At 36.2% G+C, this 21,868-nt stretch overlaps 1 protein-coding gene across 1 annotated transcript in view; it reads left to right on the top strand.

The window, feature by feature from the left end:
• Positions 1 to 21,868, top strand: part of HLCS (holocarboxylase synthetase) — a 70,365-nt gene that overhangs the window by 46,514 nt on the left and 1,983 nt on the right. The window contains exons 7-9 of the mRNA XM_081951305.1: positions 18,280 to 18,347; positions 19,289 to 19,449; positions 21,505 to 21,619. Coding sequence (XP_081807431.1) covers positions 18,280 to 18,347; positions 19,289 to 19,449; positions 21,505 to 21,619 — 344 coding nt within the window. The remainder of the gene's footprint in view (positions 1 to 18,279; positions 18,348 to 19,288; positions 19,450 to 21,504; positions 21,620 to 21,868) is intronic.

The following is a 21,868-nucleotide window of genomic DNA, read 5'->3' as shown; positions in this document are numbered from 1 at the left end:
TCACCTTAATTACTTACCTAACCTAACTCATGATAACTAACATACCTAATATTCCTTCTGTTTCATGTTTTCCTCACAACAGCCCCATAAGATTGGCCCAAAGTCTCCAGCTAAAACTCACAGTCTCCCAGTTTCTAGGCCACCAAATACACTCTCCTTACTAGTCTAATTTCATGCAAAATGCATATCCATATATATATATATTGCATCGCTTTTAAAGCATGGTTAATACTCAGTATTTAAGAGTGTATATATTTGTGTGTGTATATACATAAATGCTTTCGTGCACTTTAGAACATGAGAAGCAATAGCAATAGCACTTAGATTTATACTGTGAAGTGAAGTGTTAATACCACTTTATAATGCCTTCGTAAGGCCACACTTGGAATACTGCATTCAGTTTTGGTCACCACGATGTAGAAAAGATGTGGAGACTCTAGAAAGAGTGCAGAGAAGAGCAACAAAGATGATTAGGGGACTGGAGACTAAAACATATGAAGAACAGTTGCAGGAATTAGGTATGTCTAGTTTAATAGAAAGAAGGACTAGGGGAGACATGATAGCAGTGTTCCAATATCTCAGGGGTTGCCACAAAGAAGAGGGAGTCAAACTATTCTCCAAGGCACCTGAGGGTAGAACAAGAAGCAATGGGTGGAAACTAATCAATGAGAGAAGCAACTTAGAACTGAGAAGAAACTTCCTGACAGTTAGAACAATTAATCAGTGGAACAGCTTGCCTCCAGAAGTTGTGAATGCCCCAACACTGGAAGTCTTTAAGAAGATGTTGGATAGCCATCTGTCTGAAACGGTATAGGGTTTCCTGCCTAGGCAGGGGGTTGGACTAAAGGACCTCCAAGGTCCCTTCCATCTCTGCTATTGTATTGTATTGTATTATACACTACTTCACAGTGCTTTTACAGCCCTAAACCAGTTTACAGAGTCAGAAGAGTCTAAGAAACAATTTTAAGGGATGTATACCAGGTACAAGTATATGGGACATAATTTTATAATAGATATTACAAAATTAGAAACTTAGAACTAATTTTAGGGAAAAAATTGATGCTATTTTCTTCTAAATAAAGTTCTCCAAATTCTAAAAGTGGCCTCCAATAAATATTGAGAGGAATATGACACTATTTGTATCTTAATTCACACAACCCAGTCTCTTTTATTTAGTTTTAAGTTTAGCATAATCTATATGTCCAACATTGGGGCCACGTTACTACCTGTTTAGAGTTGGACATACCTAATCTACATGCTAACAATATTTCAGATTATTGGGTAGTATAAGATTTTGTGCTCACGTGATTGGAATTATTATATATAGAATAATTTATGCTTTCATACTGTTATGCAAAATTGCAGTTGCTAAATTTGTAAACTTTTTCTAACTATAAAAGCATCTCAGACAATATACTTTAAAAATACAAATAAAGGTGAAATTTATAAAAACTGTACAAATATAGAATAATTTTGCACGCTTTCAGCAGTGAAGATAGATATTCATTCAAAGAAAAGTTGGTTGTTTCTTAAGCTTGTTTAATAATTTAAGATATTAGATATTTTTGTAAATTATGCTTATTCTTACTGCTGCAAATGAGATTTACTTTTATCAGATTTACAGATAGGTTCTTTATTGATCACTTCTTTTTTATGGTGAAGGTCAGCAGTAATGTACTTTAAAACTTTACTTTTTAATCCTTTTAAAAATATAGCATTGATTGGTTTAATCCTTGCTAATATGGGATTTAAATTGGTGTGTGTGTAAATTAATTTATGATCTAACTACTAAATGCATTTATAGAAATAAATGGAATATACAATTGAATCTGCACTAAGAATAGTAGCAAATGGATGTATTACTAAAAAAATAATAATATAAGTTTTTCATTTATAAATGAATGCAGGTTTTATATAGCTTGTCCTCATAACAATTACAAATTTAAATTAGTTTTTTATTAATCAAGAAGTAATACAAATAATTATAAGAAGAGTAAGACTGTGAAATATGGATAAAAGCATATATACCTCTGAGTTTTATTTCAAGCCAAAAAAACATTATGCTTTAAGTGAAATTTGGCAATTTGCATTTCATTTTTGGGAAAAAAAATGGATCTCTACTTTGATTGCAGAATTTGTATGGCTTCCTAAATTTAATTCAGTTATTCTTCCATGTCTTGTGTCCAAAATCATCGCAAAACTATATTTCTGTTCACAGAATTCAGGATTAAAGGTTGACTTGCTCATTCATCTCCATTATACACTGTTCCCTAGTATTCTTTAAATCTAGACAGCCAGGACTGGCTTTTTGTTTGGAGAGGGGCAGGGAGGGCTATGGGCAAAGAAAAAGAAAAATCTGCACACCTGATTCTGCAAACACAGTTCAGCTTATTTCATCAAAATCAAATCAAGTGATATCAATTAAGAAGAGTGATGTTTTGCAGGAAAACCAGGGGGAAATGTAAAGTTGGAAAATGTCCACTAAAAATAATTCACTTTATAAAAATCTGTTTAGGATGAAGTTTTGCATAAATACTGACACTGGAAAAGTTTCATAAAAAGCTTTATCAACACACAGTTTTTCATTTCTTGTCTGTTCATGAAAGGCAGTTCAAGAACATTTAAGTTGTAGGTTATGGTGACCCTTTTCTTAGCCACTCTGAATGTAGCATCATTCTCTAATTGGCTTACTTTGGCATTGAATTATTGATATTCTCTTATTGAAAATTAAGTGCAAACTCTGCTCCATTCAAGAAGTTATGCAAATGTAATATGACTGTACCGCATTTCTACTTCAAAAAAAGAAAGGTGCTTCAGAGCAGGCCTAGGCATGCACATAGTATCTGTCAACCATATAAGGTAGGCCAGATCAAAAAACTAATATCAAAACTACTTTTATTGGAACAGTCTTGTAAGTCTGAATGTTCTTTTCCTTTCTCTTACTTTATCTTCATTTGAATCCAGGAGAGAGCTTGTCTGAAACTTTTTCTTAGATTAGTTTCTTAGAAAGGACTCAGGCCCCACTTACCTGATTATTGCATAGAGCAGCGATGGCGAACCTTTTTTGGCTCGCGTGCCACAAGTGGGGGGAGTGCAGGGGGGTCGCGTGCGGGCGTGCCGCACCCATAATGCAACGCGCGACCCCCCCAGTGCGCATGCACGCACAACCCCATTTTTACATGCTTTTTTTGCCCTCCCCAGGCTCCAGAGGCTTTATAGGAACCTGGGGAGGGCAAAAAGAGCCTCCCCCACGCCCCCGGAGGCCCTCCGGAGGCTTCAGGGACTGTCCGGAGGCTTCCCTGACGCCTTCGGAATGCTTAAAACGACCATCTGAGCAAACCAGAAGTGACTTCCGGTTTGCTTGGAGGGTGGTTTTAAGCGTTCCGAAGGCTTCAGGGAAGCCTCCAGACGGTCCCTGAAGCCTCCGGGGGGGGGGAGGCTCTTTTCACCCTCCCCAGGCTCCTATAAAGCCTCTGGAGACTGGGGAAGGCGAAAAATAGCTTTTAAAAAGGTGAACTCAGCTGGCCAGCGCACGCATGCGCGCTGGCCAGCTGACAAGGCAGTGCCTCGCGTGCCCTGACAAATGGCTCCGCGTGCCACTTGTGGCACGCGTGCCATAGGTTCGCCATCACTGGCATAGAGACTTGTTTTTCTGTCTTTTCAGGGCCTCTCCTTATGCTGTCTACATCATCCGTGAGCAACTTCTTAAACCAAATACACATATATTTATACTTCTTCAGAAAAGTTTTCAAAAATCAAGTCCAGTTCTGTAGTGTCAACTTATGACCATAACACCCGCATTCCAGGCTCTATTGTGGTTGTAAGTCAAGGATTACCTGTAAATAGAACATATTTAATTATTATAAAGGTAATCCTTGACTTACAACCACAATGGAGCCCAGAATGTGTGTCATAGGTTGTTATGGTCATAAGTTGACTACATGATTGGACTTGATTTTACAATCATTTTACAACAGTCATACAATGAGTCATAAGTCTGTCTATGATACATCTGTTCATTCATATGAAATATTTGGAGTCTACGTTTTGGTGGAAAACTCCCCAGCTTTTGGCAAGTGCTTTAGATACAGCTACTCCGTCATATGCTTCTGTTTTAATCACTTCAGCAATAAGGAAGAGCCTTCTTTTAATTGATTTCAGTAGCTTTTTTCATGTTACTTTCATTTTTATTCCATATGATAATTTTTTTCTACAACAATCAATTTATGAAAATATAAAGTTGGTTTTAACCAGCTAATTAAAATCTCAGGCAAACCACACTTTGTTTTTAATTGGTATGTAGATTGACTTGTTCCAATCGTATAATAATCATCTCTCAATTTGCTGGCATGGCTTAGAATCTTCATTGATTCTTACTCTTATTATATTATTATTATAATGTTATGCTGCCTATATTACATTTTAATAACTCAAGATGGCTGTTACTAGTATTTTTGTAGCTACTAATAGCAATAACACTTAGACATATAGAACTCCATAGTGTTTTACACCACTCTCTAAGCCGGTGATGGTGAACCTATGGGACGCATGCCACAGGTGGCACGGGGAGTCATATCTGCTGGTATGTAAGTCATCAACTTTGGCACGCAGCTTTTCAGCCTTCTGGAGGGCCAGGGGAGGCTGTTTTCACCCTCCCCAGGCTTCAGGAAAACCTCTGGAACCTGAGGAGGGCAAAAATAGCCTCCCCCGGACAAAACACCAACCTCAGCTTGGAGGCGAGTATGTGGGGGGGGAGACCGTGGGGAGGGGTTTGTGCACGCATGTGCATGTGGGGGCGCACTTTGCATTATTGGTGCCGGCACATGCACACTATAGTGCGCGTGCACTCACATTTTCGGCACCCAACAACAAAAAGGTTAGTCATCACTGCTCTAAGCAGTTTACAAAGACAGCATATTACAACAATCTGAGTCCTCATTTAACTCATTTCCCATTATAATTTTCCCATTTTTATATTTTTGCCCTTTTTTGTGTAATATAACTGTGAAACAGTAAATCACATGAAATATAACAAATGATAAATATAATAATACCATGCTTTATGCAAATGTGTAGGTTTGGGGTTGAAAATGTGGTAGCAGTGCAATGTTCATAATGTACACCAGTGGTTCCCAAAGTGGGCGGTTCCGCCCATTGGAGGGCGGTGAGATGACTTGGGGCGCTAAGAGGCAAGGGGGTGGCAGGTGGGCGCTAAGAGGCAAGGGGGGCGGCAGGCGGCAGAGATGGAGCTGCACTGAGCCTACAGCTTCAGCTGGCCAGCTTGCCATAAATGCCCTTTCTTCATTGATCTACTCCAGTGGTTCCCAAAGTGGGCGGTACTGCTCACTGGGGGGCGGTGGGATGACTTAGGGGGGCGCTAAGAGGCAAGGGGGGCGGCAGGCGGCAGAGAAGGAGCTGCGCTGAGCCTTCAGCTTCAGCTGGCTAGCCTGCCATAAATGCCCTTTCTTCGTTGATCTACTCGATGCTACCACTGCTGCTTCTCGCTGCTGCTACTGTCCACTGCGGCAATTTAAGCAACAGCAGAATCGATCCTAACTATCAGCGGCCTCAACCATCACCGAGAGAGAGAGAGAGAGAGAGAGAGAGAGAGAGAGAGAGAGAGAGAGAGAGAGCATACAGAGTGTGTGCAACCGAGCAGAGGAGGGGAGGGAGTCAAAACAACTAAATTAGAAGACACCGAGCCGCTCCCACACGGCGGGTAGGCACACGCCGCTCAGGCTTTTTTCCTCCCCCCTCTCCAGACCGAGCGCCACGGCTTGGAACGTGCATGCTCTCTGAGCCTGCCGCAGACATGGGCCACTCCCGTCCTCCCCCCTCCCCATCCCGTCGAATGGTTGCTTCTGGCCTCTTGCATACCACGCATTCCTCGAGGTAGCCAATCAGTCGGCGCACGCTCCGCCGATCCACGCACTGTGCACCAAGGATGGCAGTATCGTGTTCCGCAGGCAGGGAGTCCTCTTTTCTGCGGGCATGCGAAGGGCAATCCCAGGACCGGAGATCCCCATATGTGCGTGTGGCAACTAAAATCCTCCGGCGACACAAAAAAGTGAGTGGTGTTCCTTGGGTGGGAAGGGGGCACCAGGGCAATGGCCAAAGGGAATTTTGACGTGGGCGACAACGAAGCAAGTTTTGCATGAACTCCAGGGGAAAACTGGTAGGAAATGGGCTGCTCTTTTTAAGTTTCTTTTAAGACAAACCACCACCCAGAACTATTGGAAACTAGAGCCAGGAGTTAATGCCACCGAAAATGCTCCTCTGATACCGTAATAGGAGAGGAGAGGAAAACAGTTCTGATGCTTTTAAAGCAGTGTCTCTCAACCTTGATAACTTGAAGATGTCTGGACTTCAACTCCCAGAATTCCCCAGCCAGTATTCCCTGGCTGGGGAATACTGGGAGTTGAAGTCCAGACATCTTCAAGTTGCCAAGGTTGGGAAACATTGCACTCTGCTAAGTGACTTAAAACCAGACACTGGTATCACTTCATCAAGCCCATCCATCACATTAAGAATTTACTGAACAGTGAAGTAGTTACTAATTTTTACTGAGTTACTAAGTTACTAGTTACTAAGGTTCTTGATAAATGACTATCAGACTTGAAAACCTGGTATCACTGGATCATGTTCAACAATTTTGTTGAATTAACATTAACTAAAAATGTTTTTAAATTGGATTTTGAATAAATGTGCAATTAATTGTTATAGTTTTGAATTTTCCTATTACAAACTGCCAAGTCACATCACCCCCCCAGCCACGCCCACCAAGCCACGTCCACAGAACCGGTAGTAAAAAAATTTGAATTCCACCACTGGGCACAGAGTATCAGTTTGTAGCACCAAGGGGGCGGTGGACTGAAAAAGTTTGGGAACCACTGATGTACACATTTTATTGTAGTTTGATTTCTTAATTAACTTTGAAAATAATTTTTATACACACACACACACACACTCTGAATCTAATTTCTGTTTGTTTGTTTATTCATTCATCAGGCTTATATTGCAGCTTCATTTGCAAACTGACTCAAAGTTTCAAATAAATCAGTCCAGTAAACTAGGAAACAATTCCAACTAAATCATATTACTGTACTCCAAGAAATAATTATACCTAAATAACTTTTACTTACTGCAGTGAATTATACAATTCATTAGTATATATACTTTTATTTCAAGTTACTGTCTGTACTCTTTTTGTGACGATTTCCACATCAATATTTTTCTATCAAACATAAGTAAACCGATACTCTAAAGCCTTGCACTTCAGAATCCAATAGTGTGCCTTTTGTAATGTTCAGAATTTTAATGCATTTTAGTACTAATTCAGCACGGCCTATTTACTCCTCAGGGAAGGTCTTTAAAAATAGGATTAACTTCTAGAGAATGCATTAACAATGCCATAGAAATAGGCAAAGCTCTAACTTGCCTAATAGATTGTGCCATGATTCAAATCCTCCTAACATCCCCTCCCTTTTTTATTGACAGCTTTTCATTGAATGTCTAGAAGCATTTGTGTGTTTAACAGTTAGATGATTTGCATAAACCTAGGCTGATCTCATATTCACTTTCTGAAATTAATTCAACACTGCTTTACATGTTAACCCACAACGGATTGATTTTAGGAAGGTCAGAGCAGTCTCAGAAAATGAAAGAAAAACTCCACTTAAAACAACTCATTTCAGCTCCCAGAACAACATATAGCTTCTTTTTCATCATGGCACTTAGCCAGCTGTAGAAGACTTGTTCCTCTTGCGGAATATATCAAACAACATTGTTTGATGTGAGCCATAGAAAGTTGAACTAATTAAATTTAGCTTCATTAATCAATAGCAGTTTGCAAATTGCTATATTTGGAAAGCCTGCAAGATAATAGACTCTTTTGGACCATAAGTCTTAATAGCCAAACAATTCTTCAGGGGCAATATAAGCAGAGGTTCACAAAAATTCAATTTTGTGGTATTTCTATTATTTAGATGTATAGTTGCTAATACAGAAAATAGTTACTTGCTAGAAGTACACAACATGCTCCAAGTGGATATTGATTCATTAAATATTCTTTTCAGGTATTGAACAGTTAACAATGATGGGGCGGAGGTCAGGAATAACAGTATTGCTACCAATGTGTAGTAATTTAATAAAATAAAACAATAGAACTAATCCATTCTATATTTGCATGTATGCTTAAAAATAAATGTTTATTCAGAGAAACTGACCAAATTGGAGGAGGAAAATAGATTGGATATGTTTGCCATCTTGAGTTATTTGTGAAAATAATAAAGGTAGGATACAAACAGATCAATGTTTTAAATGCTTAATTTACAAATTAATCATATCCAAGGAGCTTACATGCATAGTTATTTGTGTACTTCGCTAGTGAATATACATTGTTTCTTGTGTGTAGATATTCATAGTTATTTTTACAAAATAATAACCTAGCATATTCTTGAGCATGGATTTTCACACATGTCTCATACCAATTTCCAACTACCATATAATGGAAATGTTTATTGTACATAACGTATCTGGAGGTATTTACCTGATAGACTAGTCACTATTGAAAACAAAATGCCGAATTAGATTGCAGTACTTTTCCTTTGATCACATGTCTATTTTAATATTTTATAAAGTATATTGATTACGCATAATCACTTTTTAATTATTTATTGCAAATAAGTATTAATGGAATATAATATTGGTGCTTATAAAAAAGTTTGGAATGATTGGCATGAAGTTTAATTTAGAAGATAAATGAAGGCTGTCATTCTTTAAAAGTGATAAGTAAGGCTTGAATCTATTAAAAAAACCTAGTATTTTGACTTTGTAAAACTGAAGAAAATACCATTCTTATCTATTTGTATCAGAAAGAGAAAAATAGTTAGTTGCACTGTAGGAGGGCATGTTATCATCCAGAGGTTGACCATCTATAGCAGTGATGGCCAACTTTTTTGTTGTGAGAGTGCGTACACAATAGTGTGCGCCCGTGCTGGCACCCATAATGCAAAATGTGCCCCTCATGCGCATGCATGCACAAACCCCTCCCCAAGCTCTCCCCACACACACACATGCACCTCCAAGCTGAGTTTCATATTTCCTCCCGGGGGGCTGGGGGAGGCTGTTTCCGCCCTCCCAAGGCTCCAGGAAAGCCTCTGGAGCCTGGGGAGGGTGCAAAACAGGCCCAACAGGCCTACCAGAAGTTCGGATCTGTTTTCGGCTTCCGGAGGTCCTTCAGATGGCCAGGAAGGCTGTTTTCGCCCTACCCAGGCTCCAGAGGCTTTCCTGAAGCCTGGGAAAGGCAAAAACAGCCTCCCCTGGCCCTCTGGAAGGCCAAAAATCAGCTGATCAATGTGCACATGCGCACTGACGGCTCACATGCTGGCAGATATGGCTCCGTGTGCCACCTGTGGCACGTGTGCCATAGGTTCGCCATCACAGATCTATACATTCTGGGTTTGCTTTTTTCTCCATTTTTAAATAATTGGGAATTATTCTCCAATAATTCCCAAGGAGTTCCTTCAGCATCCTTGAATATAGTATATTTGGATGTATGCCCTAAGAATTCAGTGCTTTAAATGCCTCCATATATTGTTTCTTGTATGTTTTCAAGATTCTCTTGTAAGAGAAGACCATAGTCAAATAGGAACCAAGTAGTTTTGTCTTCTTTCCATCACCCATTAATAAATCAGTAAATCAACATATTTCTGAAGCTGCAGAATTAAGGCTTACTTTTTTTTTCTTCTTCCTTCAAACAGTAAAAGCGACATTTCTGATTTTAGCATCCTTTGTATGCAGGCTACTGTATTTGGAGACAAGAAGTCCTAATAAATGGAACCAATTAGCTTTCTCCATTTCCTTTTTTGAAAAGTCTTAAATGTGATAAACCCTAATCCTCCCTCATTCAGAACTTCCAATGAGTTGCAAGGATTATTGGTTACATTTCTGTCCTCCTACATTATGAATTTTGGAGAGCATTTTATAAAATGGGTGAAATCATTTATATTTCACATAAGGCACACCTACTATTATTGGAAGTCTAACAAAATATGAGATTTTAAAAGGAACATGACAGGGCTACCCACTCTCTTCTTTTCTTTTATTCTTGGAATTCTAAATAAAGACAAAGATAGGATGAGAATGTTGTGGGAGTAAAAATTAAAGAAATTTACAAATTAGGAAATTTTGCAGAAGATTCAATGATGGTTTTGGAAGATCCTTTAAGGAGAGTTGAGATAATAATACACATGAAACTCAAAAAATTAGAATATCGTGCAAAATGCAACTTAAAAGGTGAAACTAATATGTGAGATAGATTCATTACATGCAAAGCAAGATAGTTCAAGCTGTGATTTGTCATAATTGTGATGATTATGGCTTACAGCTCATGAAAACCCCAAATCCACAATCTCTGAAAATTAGAATATTGTGAAAAGGTGCAATATTCTAGGCTCAAAGTGTCCCACTCTAATCAGCTAATTAAGCCATAACACCTGCAAAGGGTTCCTGAGCCTTTAAATGGTCTCTCAGTCTAGTTCAGTAGGAATCACAATCATGGGAAAGACTTCTGACCTGACAGTTGTGCAGAAAACCATCACTGACATCCTCTATAAGGAGGGAAAGTCTCAAAAGGTAATTGCAAAAGAAGTTGGATGTTCTCAAAGTGCTGTATCAAAGCACATTAATAGAAAGTTATGTGGAAGGGGAAAGTGTGGAAGAAGAAGGTGCACAAGCAGCAAGGATGACCGCAGCCTGGAGAGGATTGTCAGGAAAAGGCCTTTCAAAAGTGTTGGGGACTTTCCCAAGGAGTGGACTGAGGCTGGAGTCAGCTTCAAATGTCATATTCCTCTTGTCAAGCCACTCCTGAACAACAAACAACATCAGAAGCATCTTACCTGGACTAAAGAAAAACAGACCTGGTCTGTTGCTCAGTGGTCCAAAGTCCTCTTTTCTGATGAGAGCAACTTTTGCATCTCATTTGGAAACCAAGGACCCAGAGTATGGAGGAAGAATGGAGAGGCACACACTGCAAGATGCTTGAAGTCCAGTGTGAAGTTTCCACAGTCTGTTGATTTGGGGAGCCATGTCATCTGCTGGTGTGGGTCCACTGTGCTTCATTAAGTCCAGGGTCAACGCAGCCGTCTACCAGGAGACTTTGGAGCACTTCATGCTTCCTTCCGCAGACGAGCTTTATGGGAATGCTGACTTCATTTTCCAGCAGGACCTGGCACCTGCCCACACTGCCAAAAGCACCAAAACCTGGTTCAATGACTGTGGGATTACTGTGCTTGATTGGCCAGCAAACTTGCCTGACCTGAACCCCATAGAGAATCTATGGGGCATTGCCAAGAGAAAGATGAGAGACATGAGACCGAACAATGCAGAAGAGCTGAAGGCCGCTATTGAAGCATCCTGGTCTTCCATAACACCTCAGCAGTGCCACAGGCTGATAGCTTCCATGCCACGCCACATTGTGGCAGTGATTGCTGCAAAAGGGGCCCAAACCAAGTACTGAGTACATATGCATGCTTATACTTTTCAGAGGTCCGACATTGTTCTATGTACAATCCTTATTTTATTGATTGCATGTAATATTCTAATTTTCTGAGATTGTGGATTTGGGGTTTTCATGAGCTGTAAACCATAATCATCACAATTATGACAAATCATGGCTTGAACTATCTTGCTTTGCATGCAATGAGTCTCTCATATATTAGTTTCACCTTTTAAGTTGCATTACTGAAATAAATGAACTTTTGCACGATATTCTAATTTTTCAAGTTTCACCTGTGAGTAAAGTCAAAGAATTTGGGGATTAAACAGGTTCCAAGATTATCAGAAGACAACAAAAGAAATTAAAGATACAAAATCAAACAGACCTGATGAATAAAACAGGTTCTAAGATCAAAAAGTTAAAGTACTTAGTCACAGTTATGGTAAGTATGAATTGTATGATATTTCAAAATAACTATATTAAGGCATGGGATGAAATTAAGACAACTATGTTAAGAAGAGATAATATGCAACTATAATTGGGGAGAATTTCTGTGATTAAGATGAATATTTGCCCAGAATGTTATTTTTGTTTTAGGCAAGAACAAATAACACCAATTAAATATAAGGTGTTACAAGAAATAAAAGAAAGAGGATGATTAGGTTTACCTGATTTGAAGTTATACTTTGCAGCTTCTTGTTTAATTAGGCAAGAACGTGGGTGCTGCTAACCAATAGAAAGCTTTTGGCGATCGGACATGACTTAAGCATTGGGTAATATGAATATTTATGGTATGACAAATCTAAAGTAAATGTAGATTTTAAAAATCATTTTATTAGACTTGCCATACTGAATATGTAATGGATATCAGGTTGTGTCCAAAAAGAAAAATGATAAGTAAACACGAATAGCTAACAGTGTGATACATTAGAATTTTATTAAGGAGAATATAAAATAAAATCTATTCTCTCTCTGACTCTACTCCGAATTAAGAGTTTACATGGCCATAAAAAGACAGTAATGTAAAATAAAATCAAGAGATATGATGGCAGAGGAATACACATCAATGGTTTGCTTAAGTACAGTTATTAGATTCACAGAAAGGAACTTAAGTTTTGAGCAGTGTAAGACTGAGTTTGAAGTAGAACTTTGAATAAACGATGAAATGTTACTGCTAAAATAAATAAATTTCTATTGAAATTTGATTCAGAAGAACAAGTGAAAGAATGTATGGTAAAGTGGGCTAAAATTGGTAGCAGTATACAAATGGAACAGAGGGAGAATATATGAATGAATGATTGAAATTTACATTATAATTCTAAAGATAATTTCTATAGAAAGATGCATTGTTTGTATATGTCATCAGAGAAAGTATCTAGAATGTATAAAGTTATAAATTTATATTAGAAATTAGATTAGGAAATTTATTATCCTTGGTAGAGATGTAGAAAAGCCAGAAAATATTGGATTCAATTATATATACTACAACTAGACACAAGAACAGTTTTTCTCGAATGCCATCACTCTGCTAAACAAATAATTCCCTCAAAACTGTCAAACTATTTACTAAGTCTGCATTACTATTACTATTAATCTTCTCATTGTTCCTATCACCCATCTCCTCTCACTTATGACTGTATGACTATAACTTTGTTGCTTGTATCCTTACGATTTATATTGATTGTTTCCTAGTATAATTTGATTGCTTATTTATACCCTATGACTATCATTAAGTGTTGTACCCTAGGATTCGTGATGAATCATGATGTATCTTTTCTTTTATGTACACTGAGAGCATATGCGCCAATAATGAATTTTAATTAATTTATTCTATAAAAGAAAAGATTTAAATATTAATATTTAATTGAAATCAGAGGGTTTTCTTTTAGCACTGATTTATAAACATTGGGAAAAAGTGAGGGAACTTTGTTTTTATACTTGACAATGTACCAATTGTCATAATGCAAATTCTAATGCAAATTCAGTCTTAGTAGTATGTAGCTTTCAACTCCTCTGTTTATACAATGTCATCTTTTTGCTTTCTCATTGGTCAGAGGGCTAAGAATTTGGCTGGCAAGGAAACTTAGCTTCTCCTGGGTCTACAGATAGTGAAGTAAAAGACAGCATATTTCTGGTCTCAACAATTGTCCAAGACCAAGGGTTATTGGAAACTATATATCCTATCCCTCAGGAAGATATCCTGACAAAAGGAAGAGCATTTGACTTCTTACATTATCAGAGAAAGAGCAGCTTCAAAGAAAATATTTCATTCTCCTTGCCTTCTAAAGACAATTGCCCTCAGAGTGCCAGGTTATTCTGTCCAAATATATTAATCAAAGAAGAATCATCAATTCCACTTCAGTCCAGCACATCACTAGGGAAGATCAGTCTAACCCCACAAAAATATAACAAAGAAGTCTTGTCTTTTCTCTACATCCCTTCCTTGAATAATTGTCTTCGTGGTTTTTAAGTTCCTTTTCTATTTATTGCTGGGAGTAAATAAACAATAAATGAGATAATTATATGACACATATATAATAAATGGCATACTTTAAAAAAAAAGAAGTCAAAGCAGCTTTAAACTTTACATTAAAAAATCAAGTGGAATGTATTCATCATTGCCTTTTTTATGTTTATAAATTGGAGGGGACTAACATGGCCAGCATCAAAAGTATGATTTATTACCTGCTTCTGTTAGTCTAACTCACTATGCAACTATTTCATTCTACTGCTTGTATTGCTCAGGTCACTGCTTTAAAACTACAGTATTTATGATTCAGAAGCTAAATAAAATCAGCCCACTTACCATGAATTCATATGATATTCAGAATTGATTCTTCATGAAAACATTGTAATAAAATGTTTCAGTAAAAATTAGATTTTTTATCTAATTTTATAAGTTTGTAATTCATTTATGCTGGATATTATTGGCCAAAAAAAATTATATAGAATAACTCAGTCCTACCTCTTTTGTTTTGGTTCTATCTCTATAGTCCCCAGCTGCATTATCTAATCCCAATGAAGAAAATTAAGTCAATGTAAAACTATACTGTTTTTTTACAGAGAGGTCACGCATAGTCTGTCTTCCCTTGGTAGCCACCAGTATTCCTATTACACTTCATTTATATAGTTGAAGGACTCAGGAGAACCAGCTGGGCTCTCTGTCTGCGCTCATCAAGTGTTAATTTCTGAAAGAGGTATTGCTGTCATGAACAAGTACTGAAGGTACTCTGGTGGTCCTGCCAAACAACAAGAGCTCTTAATTAGTGCCAATGTTCAATCAGGCTGCTTAACCCGCCACAGAGCTGAGAAGGTCATGTTCCTTCCTTCAGCACTGCCTACAGAAAATGCCCAAGAACAGCCCCCAAGTGTTTCTTTTACTTTAAAAATAAGTTGCTAAAGTAACACGACACTTCTTTTTTGAGGGTGATGCACAAAGAATAATATATGTTTTGGAAAACAAATTTCTACTGTAATTTTTCCAGAAGAATGCTTTTTATACCAGTGTACGTGCATTTTTTTCTGATTCTCGGCTACTTCTGATTTAATTTTGAGTATTTAAGTGAACATATATATGTTAGTGAACAAATATATGTTAGTTGCTGAGCGTTATTTTGCTCCTGTTTGTAGACAATTATAGAATTAAAACAATATTTTTTTCTGAGAAATTCTTTGTATGTTTCACAAATTAATGTATTTTATTATCATATCATATGAAGGGGGGGGGGGAGCTTAGATTGTAAAAGTTAATAACCTCATAGGAATAAGCTTTTCCCATAATGAATTTAGAACTGTGGCACACTAATATTATTTATTTGAGGGCAAAAATTCTTTTTCCACTTTCCTAAAATTACCGTTTATCTATAGGTATTTGTACAGGAAAACTAAATTTTATGGTAAAAACTTTATTTCAACAGAGATTTAATAAATTTAATTTTAAGGAGTTTCAGGTTTAACCAGCAACTAAGGGGGAAATGTTAATGTGTGTGTGGGAGGGGGTGTTTTTTTTCTGATAAAATGAAGAAAGGACTGAATCAAGAATATTATGTTCTTTTTAAATTAATAGAGAAGCAATATTTTGGGTACATATTATTTGTGGCTTATTTTCCTTTGAGTGTGTGTGTGTGTGTGTGTATGGAAAGTGCTGAAGGGATTTGAAATAGTACAAGTTAAAACGTTTTGTCGGGTTTTATAAAAAAAATTGACTAGTAGAAAATTCTTTAAAGTATTTAAAATAAAATTGTAATTGGAAATTGTTGAAGTACTAACTTAATATTCAAAAGACTCAACCTGTAACAATTTCTATATTACCAGTTACTAGAAATGTCCAATGCAGTATATACAATTTAAGTATTCCATTTATTTATTCTTTGGACAATTTATTGTTTAAATAAATGAATGAAAAAATAGTTTCTATTAGAAATGAACAGGTAAAATAAAATAAATTGTATGAGGCTTTACTTAATTTGTAAAACATAAATCTATAAACTTCCTCATTTTTCTATTGTATTGTTCAGAAATAGTAGTGTAATATAACTATTTTGTTATGTAATATACATATACATAATTGAACTCAAAATATCATTACTACGAGATAAAAATCAGATGTTTAATTAATAAATACATTCAGTCTAAGTTTATATATATGATTCCTGTAAGGAACATACATTTGCAATCTATTTGACTTACATTATTTTAGACAAAATTACTGTTTTGATACCTTCACAGACATAATACCATGTTAAACCTAGAATAGATGATTGTTTACAGTAGCTCATTTCAGTTAAAAACTAATTTTGGAAATAATAGTCGATGGTAGATAATCTCAATAAGCATTTCAGGGTAGCCAAGAGTCTGTTTAACATCAGAACATTTTGCAATTGTTTAGAAAAATTATTCCAATTAATATTTGCACTGGCATAAGAAAACATTGCAATACTACTTCTATAGCTCAATTATTCAATCCTTTTATAGTCATGTAAAAAACAGAGCCATGCTGAAGACACATTCAAAATCATTTTGATCATGTGCTATATGCTTTATCTGTCTTTTATCTAACCTGTTATCATAAAACATTACTCTTTAGACCTGTTACATATAAAACATCACTCTTTTCTAAATTTTCTAAAACTCAGAGTTTATTTTGTGTACCATTCTAGTTTATTATTGAGAGCCAGTTGGGTGTAATGGTTAAGACAACGAAGAGATGGTGAGTTCTAGTCTGCTGTAAGGTCCTGCCTCAGCTATCTTCTCAGGAAAGCATGATTCTTGAAACAATGGGCATTTCAAAATGACTTTTTACTGAGAGAAAGTGATTGCAGAGAAGTCAGGTGGAGTCTAAAATTAGTGCGCCAAGTGTTAGGCTAATTTTTCCCTTCAACCTCCACCCAAATACCCCATGTCCAGCGATGGCTAATAGGATGCCGCAAAGGAATTTTTAGAACTCCAAGGTGGGGTGATGATAATAGGTCTTCCTCAGGCACCGCGACCTTGATAAGAGGCTGGAACCGGCTGAGAGGGAGATTCTGTCCAGATGGCCCATTCCCCTTCCCTAATTCCCAAGCAGTTACAGCAAAAGCAGAAGCATGCAAAGCATTCAACCGACAAAGCCTCCCCCCCTCCCCTTCAGAATGGCAGTGTTCTGACAGGGACCTAACATCTGCCTTAGGAACAAAGTCAGCTGAGTGACCTTACTTTCTTTCAGCCTTAGGAACGAAGTAATGGCAAACGATCTCTGAAAAATCTTGCCAAGAAAACTGCAGGCCTGATATAATAAGACCCAACTGAACAGAAGGAAAAAGATAGTTTATTGTATGCATCTCTTGCGTTAAATTGTATACATTTTTGTGTGAAAATGCGGTTTTCAGCTTTTCATAATTTAAGTCTCCCTGGTATATCTAGCAACAGTTTTTTTCTATTAAATAAATTTTATTTTCTCTCCAATATAAATATTAAAGTATATTATGAAAGCTTAGTATTACTCAGATACTATCAATATTACTTAAAAGAATATTTTCATAAGCGTATTTGCTTAAATTGTTATTTATTTGTTATGTAGTAAATTGTACGCCGCCCCGAGTCCCTTGGTGGAGAGGGTGCGGCATATAAAATGGATTAATAAATAATAAATAAATAAATAATAAATAAATAAATAATAAATAAATAAATTTAAATAAATAAATAATAAATAAATAAATAAATAAATATTGATTCATTTTGTGGTCTGAATTCACATTAGAATTAATTGATTCATTTTGTGGCCTGGATTCACATTAGCTTCTACCTATCTGTCAAAGGAAAGCTGGAGGGCTATTCCTAAATAGAGAGCAGAAGCCCAAAATAAAGCAGTATTCTCTAGTATTCTCAGAAGGTGTAGATTTATTCACTGCAATTAAACCATAATTAGTTCTGAAGAGGTTGTCTCTTTTCACCTGCTTTATGGCAGCCTCCTGATTTTCTGAAATTGCTGATGTTCAAGGGTATAGCAATGAGATTTCTTTAAGTAGAAATTGTTTGTTTGAAATTGCCAGTTGTCACTCATAGAAAGCAGTGATGCATATTAGTGAGAATGAATAGTTCAAAATTAAATGGAGGAAGAATGATACATGTATTTAAATGTACTATATCGTAATGATATTTTGTCTTGTCATATTTTCATTTGAATGTTTTATGTGTTACTTTTGACCTAAAGTTCAAGCACTATAAAAACCTCTGGTTTTTTTTAAAAAAAAATTCATACAGCATACAAACAATAATTCACTTTTTAACATTGTATTTTGTAGATTGATGTACAAGACGCCACAGGAAATGGGTCTTATAGCAATTTCAGTTCAACAAATTCAGGGAAAGGGTAAGTTGATACAACTACAGTTCAAGGGGAGAAAAGGTATTATGCAATACTATTCATAAAGGTATTATGTAATACTAACCACACTCATACTAATTATGGCCATACAGTTTGGTAATTATTCTGTCTATATGGAAATCTATCCTCACTTTTTGTAATAATAACAAAACAATCATTATCTGTAATATTGTAACATCAGTTGTAATATTGAGTAATTAAGATATGCCCACATTGTCAGTAGGAATTGAATTTCTACTCATGGGAGATTACCTTTAAAATAATCAGATCTGCTGAATAAAGCCATCATGAATTGGTAGAGAAAATCTTTAAGCTTGTGGTTATAGTTTTCATACAACCTTTAATTAAGTTGTATTTTTTCATAATCATCCTTGTATGCAAAACTACCATGATAAAAAGAACCACTAACTACATACAAAATTGGTAACGTATCAAACATTTGACTTTTCTCTAGCTAACCCCTAAAATATCAGAACAACAGTTACTAATCTTTAATTTTCATTAAATGGATGTTTTCAAGCCATGACTTGGAATCCTATATTGTAAATGGAATCCTTAGGATGATATATACAACCCTCTGTTTTGAATTAATACTGTTCATGATATCAACAAACTTTTTTCTGGGACATACAGAGATCTCCTTTTAGTCCATGTGTGAAGAATATAGTTCAGCATTTTATTTTTTGCCTTAAATGTAAACAAAGTCATCAGCATAAACTTTCCATTGATCAAAATAGTAAACCTTTTGGATACTTTTATAAATCTTAGACAGATTTCTTTGTAATCTTTGCAGTTACTTTTTAAACTTTTGGTTTTTGTTTTTGCTTCCTTCACCAGATTTTCTTAATCTTCTGATTAAATATTTTCCATTTGGTAAACGTTACTTGTGTGTCAACAATATTTAATCTATGATTCCTTTTTTTAAGGACGAGGTGGAAATACCTGGTTGAGTCCTGTGGGAGCTGCTCTATCAACATTGCATGTTATGATTCCTTTGAGTTCAAAATTGGGCCAAAGGATTCCATTTATTCAACATTTGGTGTCTCTAGCAATTGTGGAAGCTGTTAGATCCATACCTGGATATCAGGTATTGTATTTTTTGTTTCTTTTTCATTATAGTTCTTTGAAATGAAGTATATGATATTTCCTAAGCCTCAATTTATAGCAAGAATTCTGGATGGGACTGAGGAATCATCTTGCCCAATTATCTGGAAAGAGTTTCACCTGGTTAGCTCTAAGGAAATGGACTGAGTCTGTGGACTGTGATCTCTGGTACCTGTGTTTTTGGTCTATGTCCCTATATACCCCTTTACCACTATTTAATTATTAACATATATATATAATAACCTCTTGAGGTTATTACCCAATGCCTAGAAAGTGTGATGGTCCAGATATGAACAAACAGGTTGCAGCTCAGCCTTGGTAAGGTTCAAAAGCTCTGAGATCTTTGATTCCCTGGATCCAGTGCTTTTTCCCTTTTAAATTTTGTTCATTACCTTAACATACCTCCAAAGTTGTTGCATAACCTAAGAGTTCACCTGGATTTAGAGTTCTTGTTTGAAGAATAGGTAACAGCCAAAGCCAAGTCGTCCTTCGCATAGATTCATCTTGTGTGCCATTTGCACCCACTCATGGACCAAAAGGCTTGTTCTCTGTCACTCTGTCTAAGACACTTCCCACTTGGATTGCTCTACGTGGGCTTCCCTTAAAGAACACTTGGAACCTTCAATTGGTACAGAATGCAGTGACATGTTCAGTTCACTCATCTAAGACCATTGCTAATGCCTTTGGCGTCCAGTAAGTTTCTGGATGTAATTTAATTTTATTAAATATGCATTGTAACAAATTTGCTACATTGAATTACTATAATTAAAATGGATATGTGATTTCATTGAACTTTGAGCACACTTTATTTTGGTCATCAAACTGATGGAAACTGACAAGAAGAAAAACTAAATATGAGAAATGCTTGAGAAGTTTATTGAAGAAACTTCCGTGCCCACTTTGTTCCATTTTAAAGTGATTTTTTTTTACATACAGCATTGTTTAATGTTGACAATGTTTATGGCTGAGTTCTAAAGAAAGAGGCTAGCCATATTTCTCCAGGAGGAAATCAGATATCATTAGTGCTTCTTATACTCCAATCTTCTTTAATACTCTCCTATTTCAGAAACGATGTTTACAGCAAGCTATCTTTGCTGCCTGTCTTTCTGCTTTTCTATCTTTCTGCAAACAATGTAAAAAGGTCATTTGGAGGAGAAAATAATCTTTGAAAGTATATTGAGTGCTATTTGAGGACATTTCTTTACAGGAGTATCTCAAATTTCTGTCTTGCTATGCTGTACTACATATTTCTAAATTTGCAATAGCTGTAGTTAAATGTGATACACAGAGAAATATATTTATGTAGTCTCTTACTTTTAGACTATTATATACCCTTCCTTGTTTTGCAACCACAATCCCTTCCAGCAACTTGGTCATTGAGTGAACATGTGACAGAGACTGTGAAGATTGCTAAATGCTGTTGGTTCATTCCTGTATATTGTCTTGTATCTGACCCATTTTTGTCCCTTTTTTTTACCCTTGAAGGGTAGAGAAATTGCTTAAACAAATTATCTTTTCCTTAACTGTTCTTCTCCACAACCTAATGTTTCTCTAAACCACAAGTTAGTGTTGTGACCTTGATTAGAATCCTCCACCTGGCTGTGATGGTGTCTGAAACTGACTAAAACTTGATCAGTTTCACACTAAAGGTTTTTGTTTTTGTTGCCAGTTGAAAATTTGTTCATAAATAGTGCATTGGTGAAAAAAATGATTTTTTATTACCATAGTATTTGTGAATAGTCACTAATCAAGGTAGTCACTAAATGAAGAGTGGGTATGTTTTACCTATAAAACTTTGACGCCATTAAATAGCAAAATAAAAAATGCATGAAATTGTAGTCAAGCATATTTGGAAGCATATCAGGTAAAATGCCTGGGTGTTTTCTGTATTGATTGCCCTTGTTTTCTTCAAAAACTTTTACGAAGCAATTAATGTGCATATGATTTTCTCCTTTTTAAGAGGTGTAAGCTGTGAATAATGGATAAGCCATCTTGTAACTTCAAAGATATTTACCAATATGCACATTTCTTTTTGTAGGAAATAGATATTCGGTTGAAATGGCCAAATGATATATACTACAGTGACCTTATGAAACTTGGTGGTGTTTTAGTAAACTCCACATTAACAGGAGATACGTTCCATATACTTATTGGTAAGAATATCAGAAATTTCCATTATGGTGGTTTATAATATAACCTATTTTTGACATACAGTAGCAAATTGAACAACATGATTATAATCCCCTAGAACTATAATGAATATGCATCTGGAATATTTCTATCCCAACACATAATTTGCAAGAGAATTTATTTATCTAACTGTTTTGTGCCAAAGTCCTGTGGGATAAAGGCAATAAAATGTTTCTCAACCTCAGAAAAGCTCTAACTAAACATCATGTATC

This window comes from Natrix helvetica (genome assembly GCF_964273705.1).
Source record: "Natrix helvetica genome assembly, chromosome: 4".
Lineage (NCBI taxonomy): Eukaryota > Metazoa > Chordata > Lepidosauria > Squamata > Natricidae > Natrix > Natrix helvetica.
The sequence above is the reverse complement of the archived record's forward strand: the minus strand, read 5'-3'. Positions and strand labels throughout refer to the sequence as shown.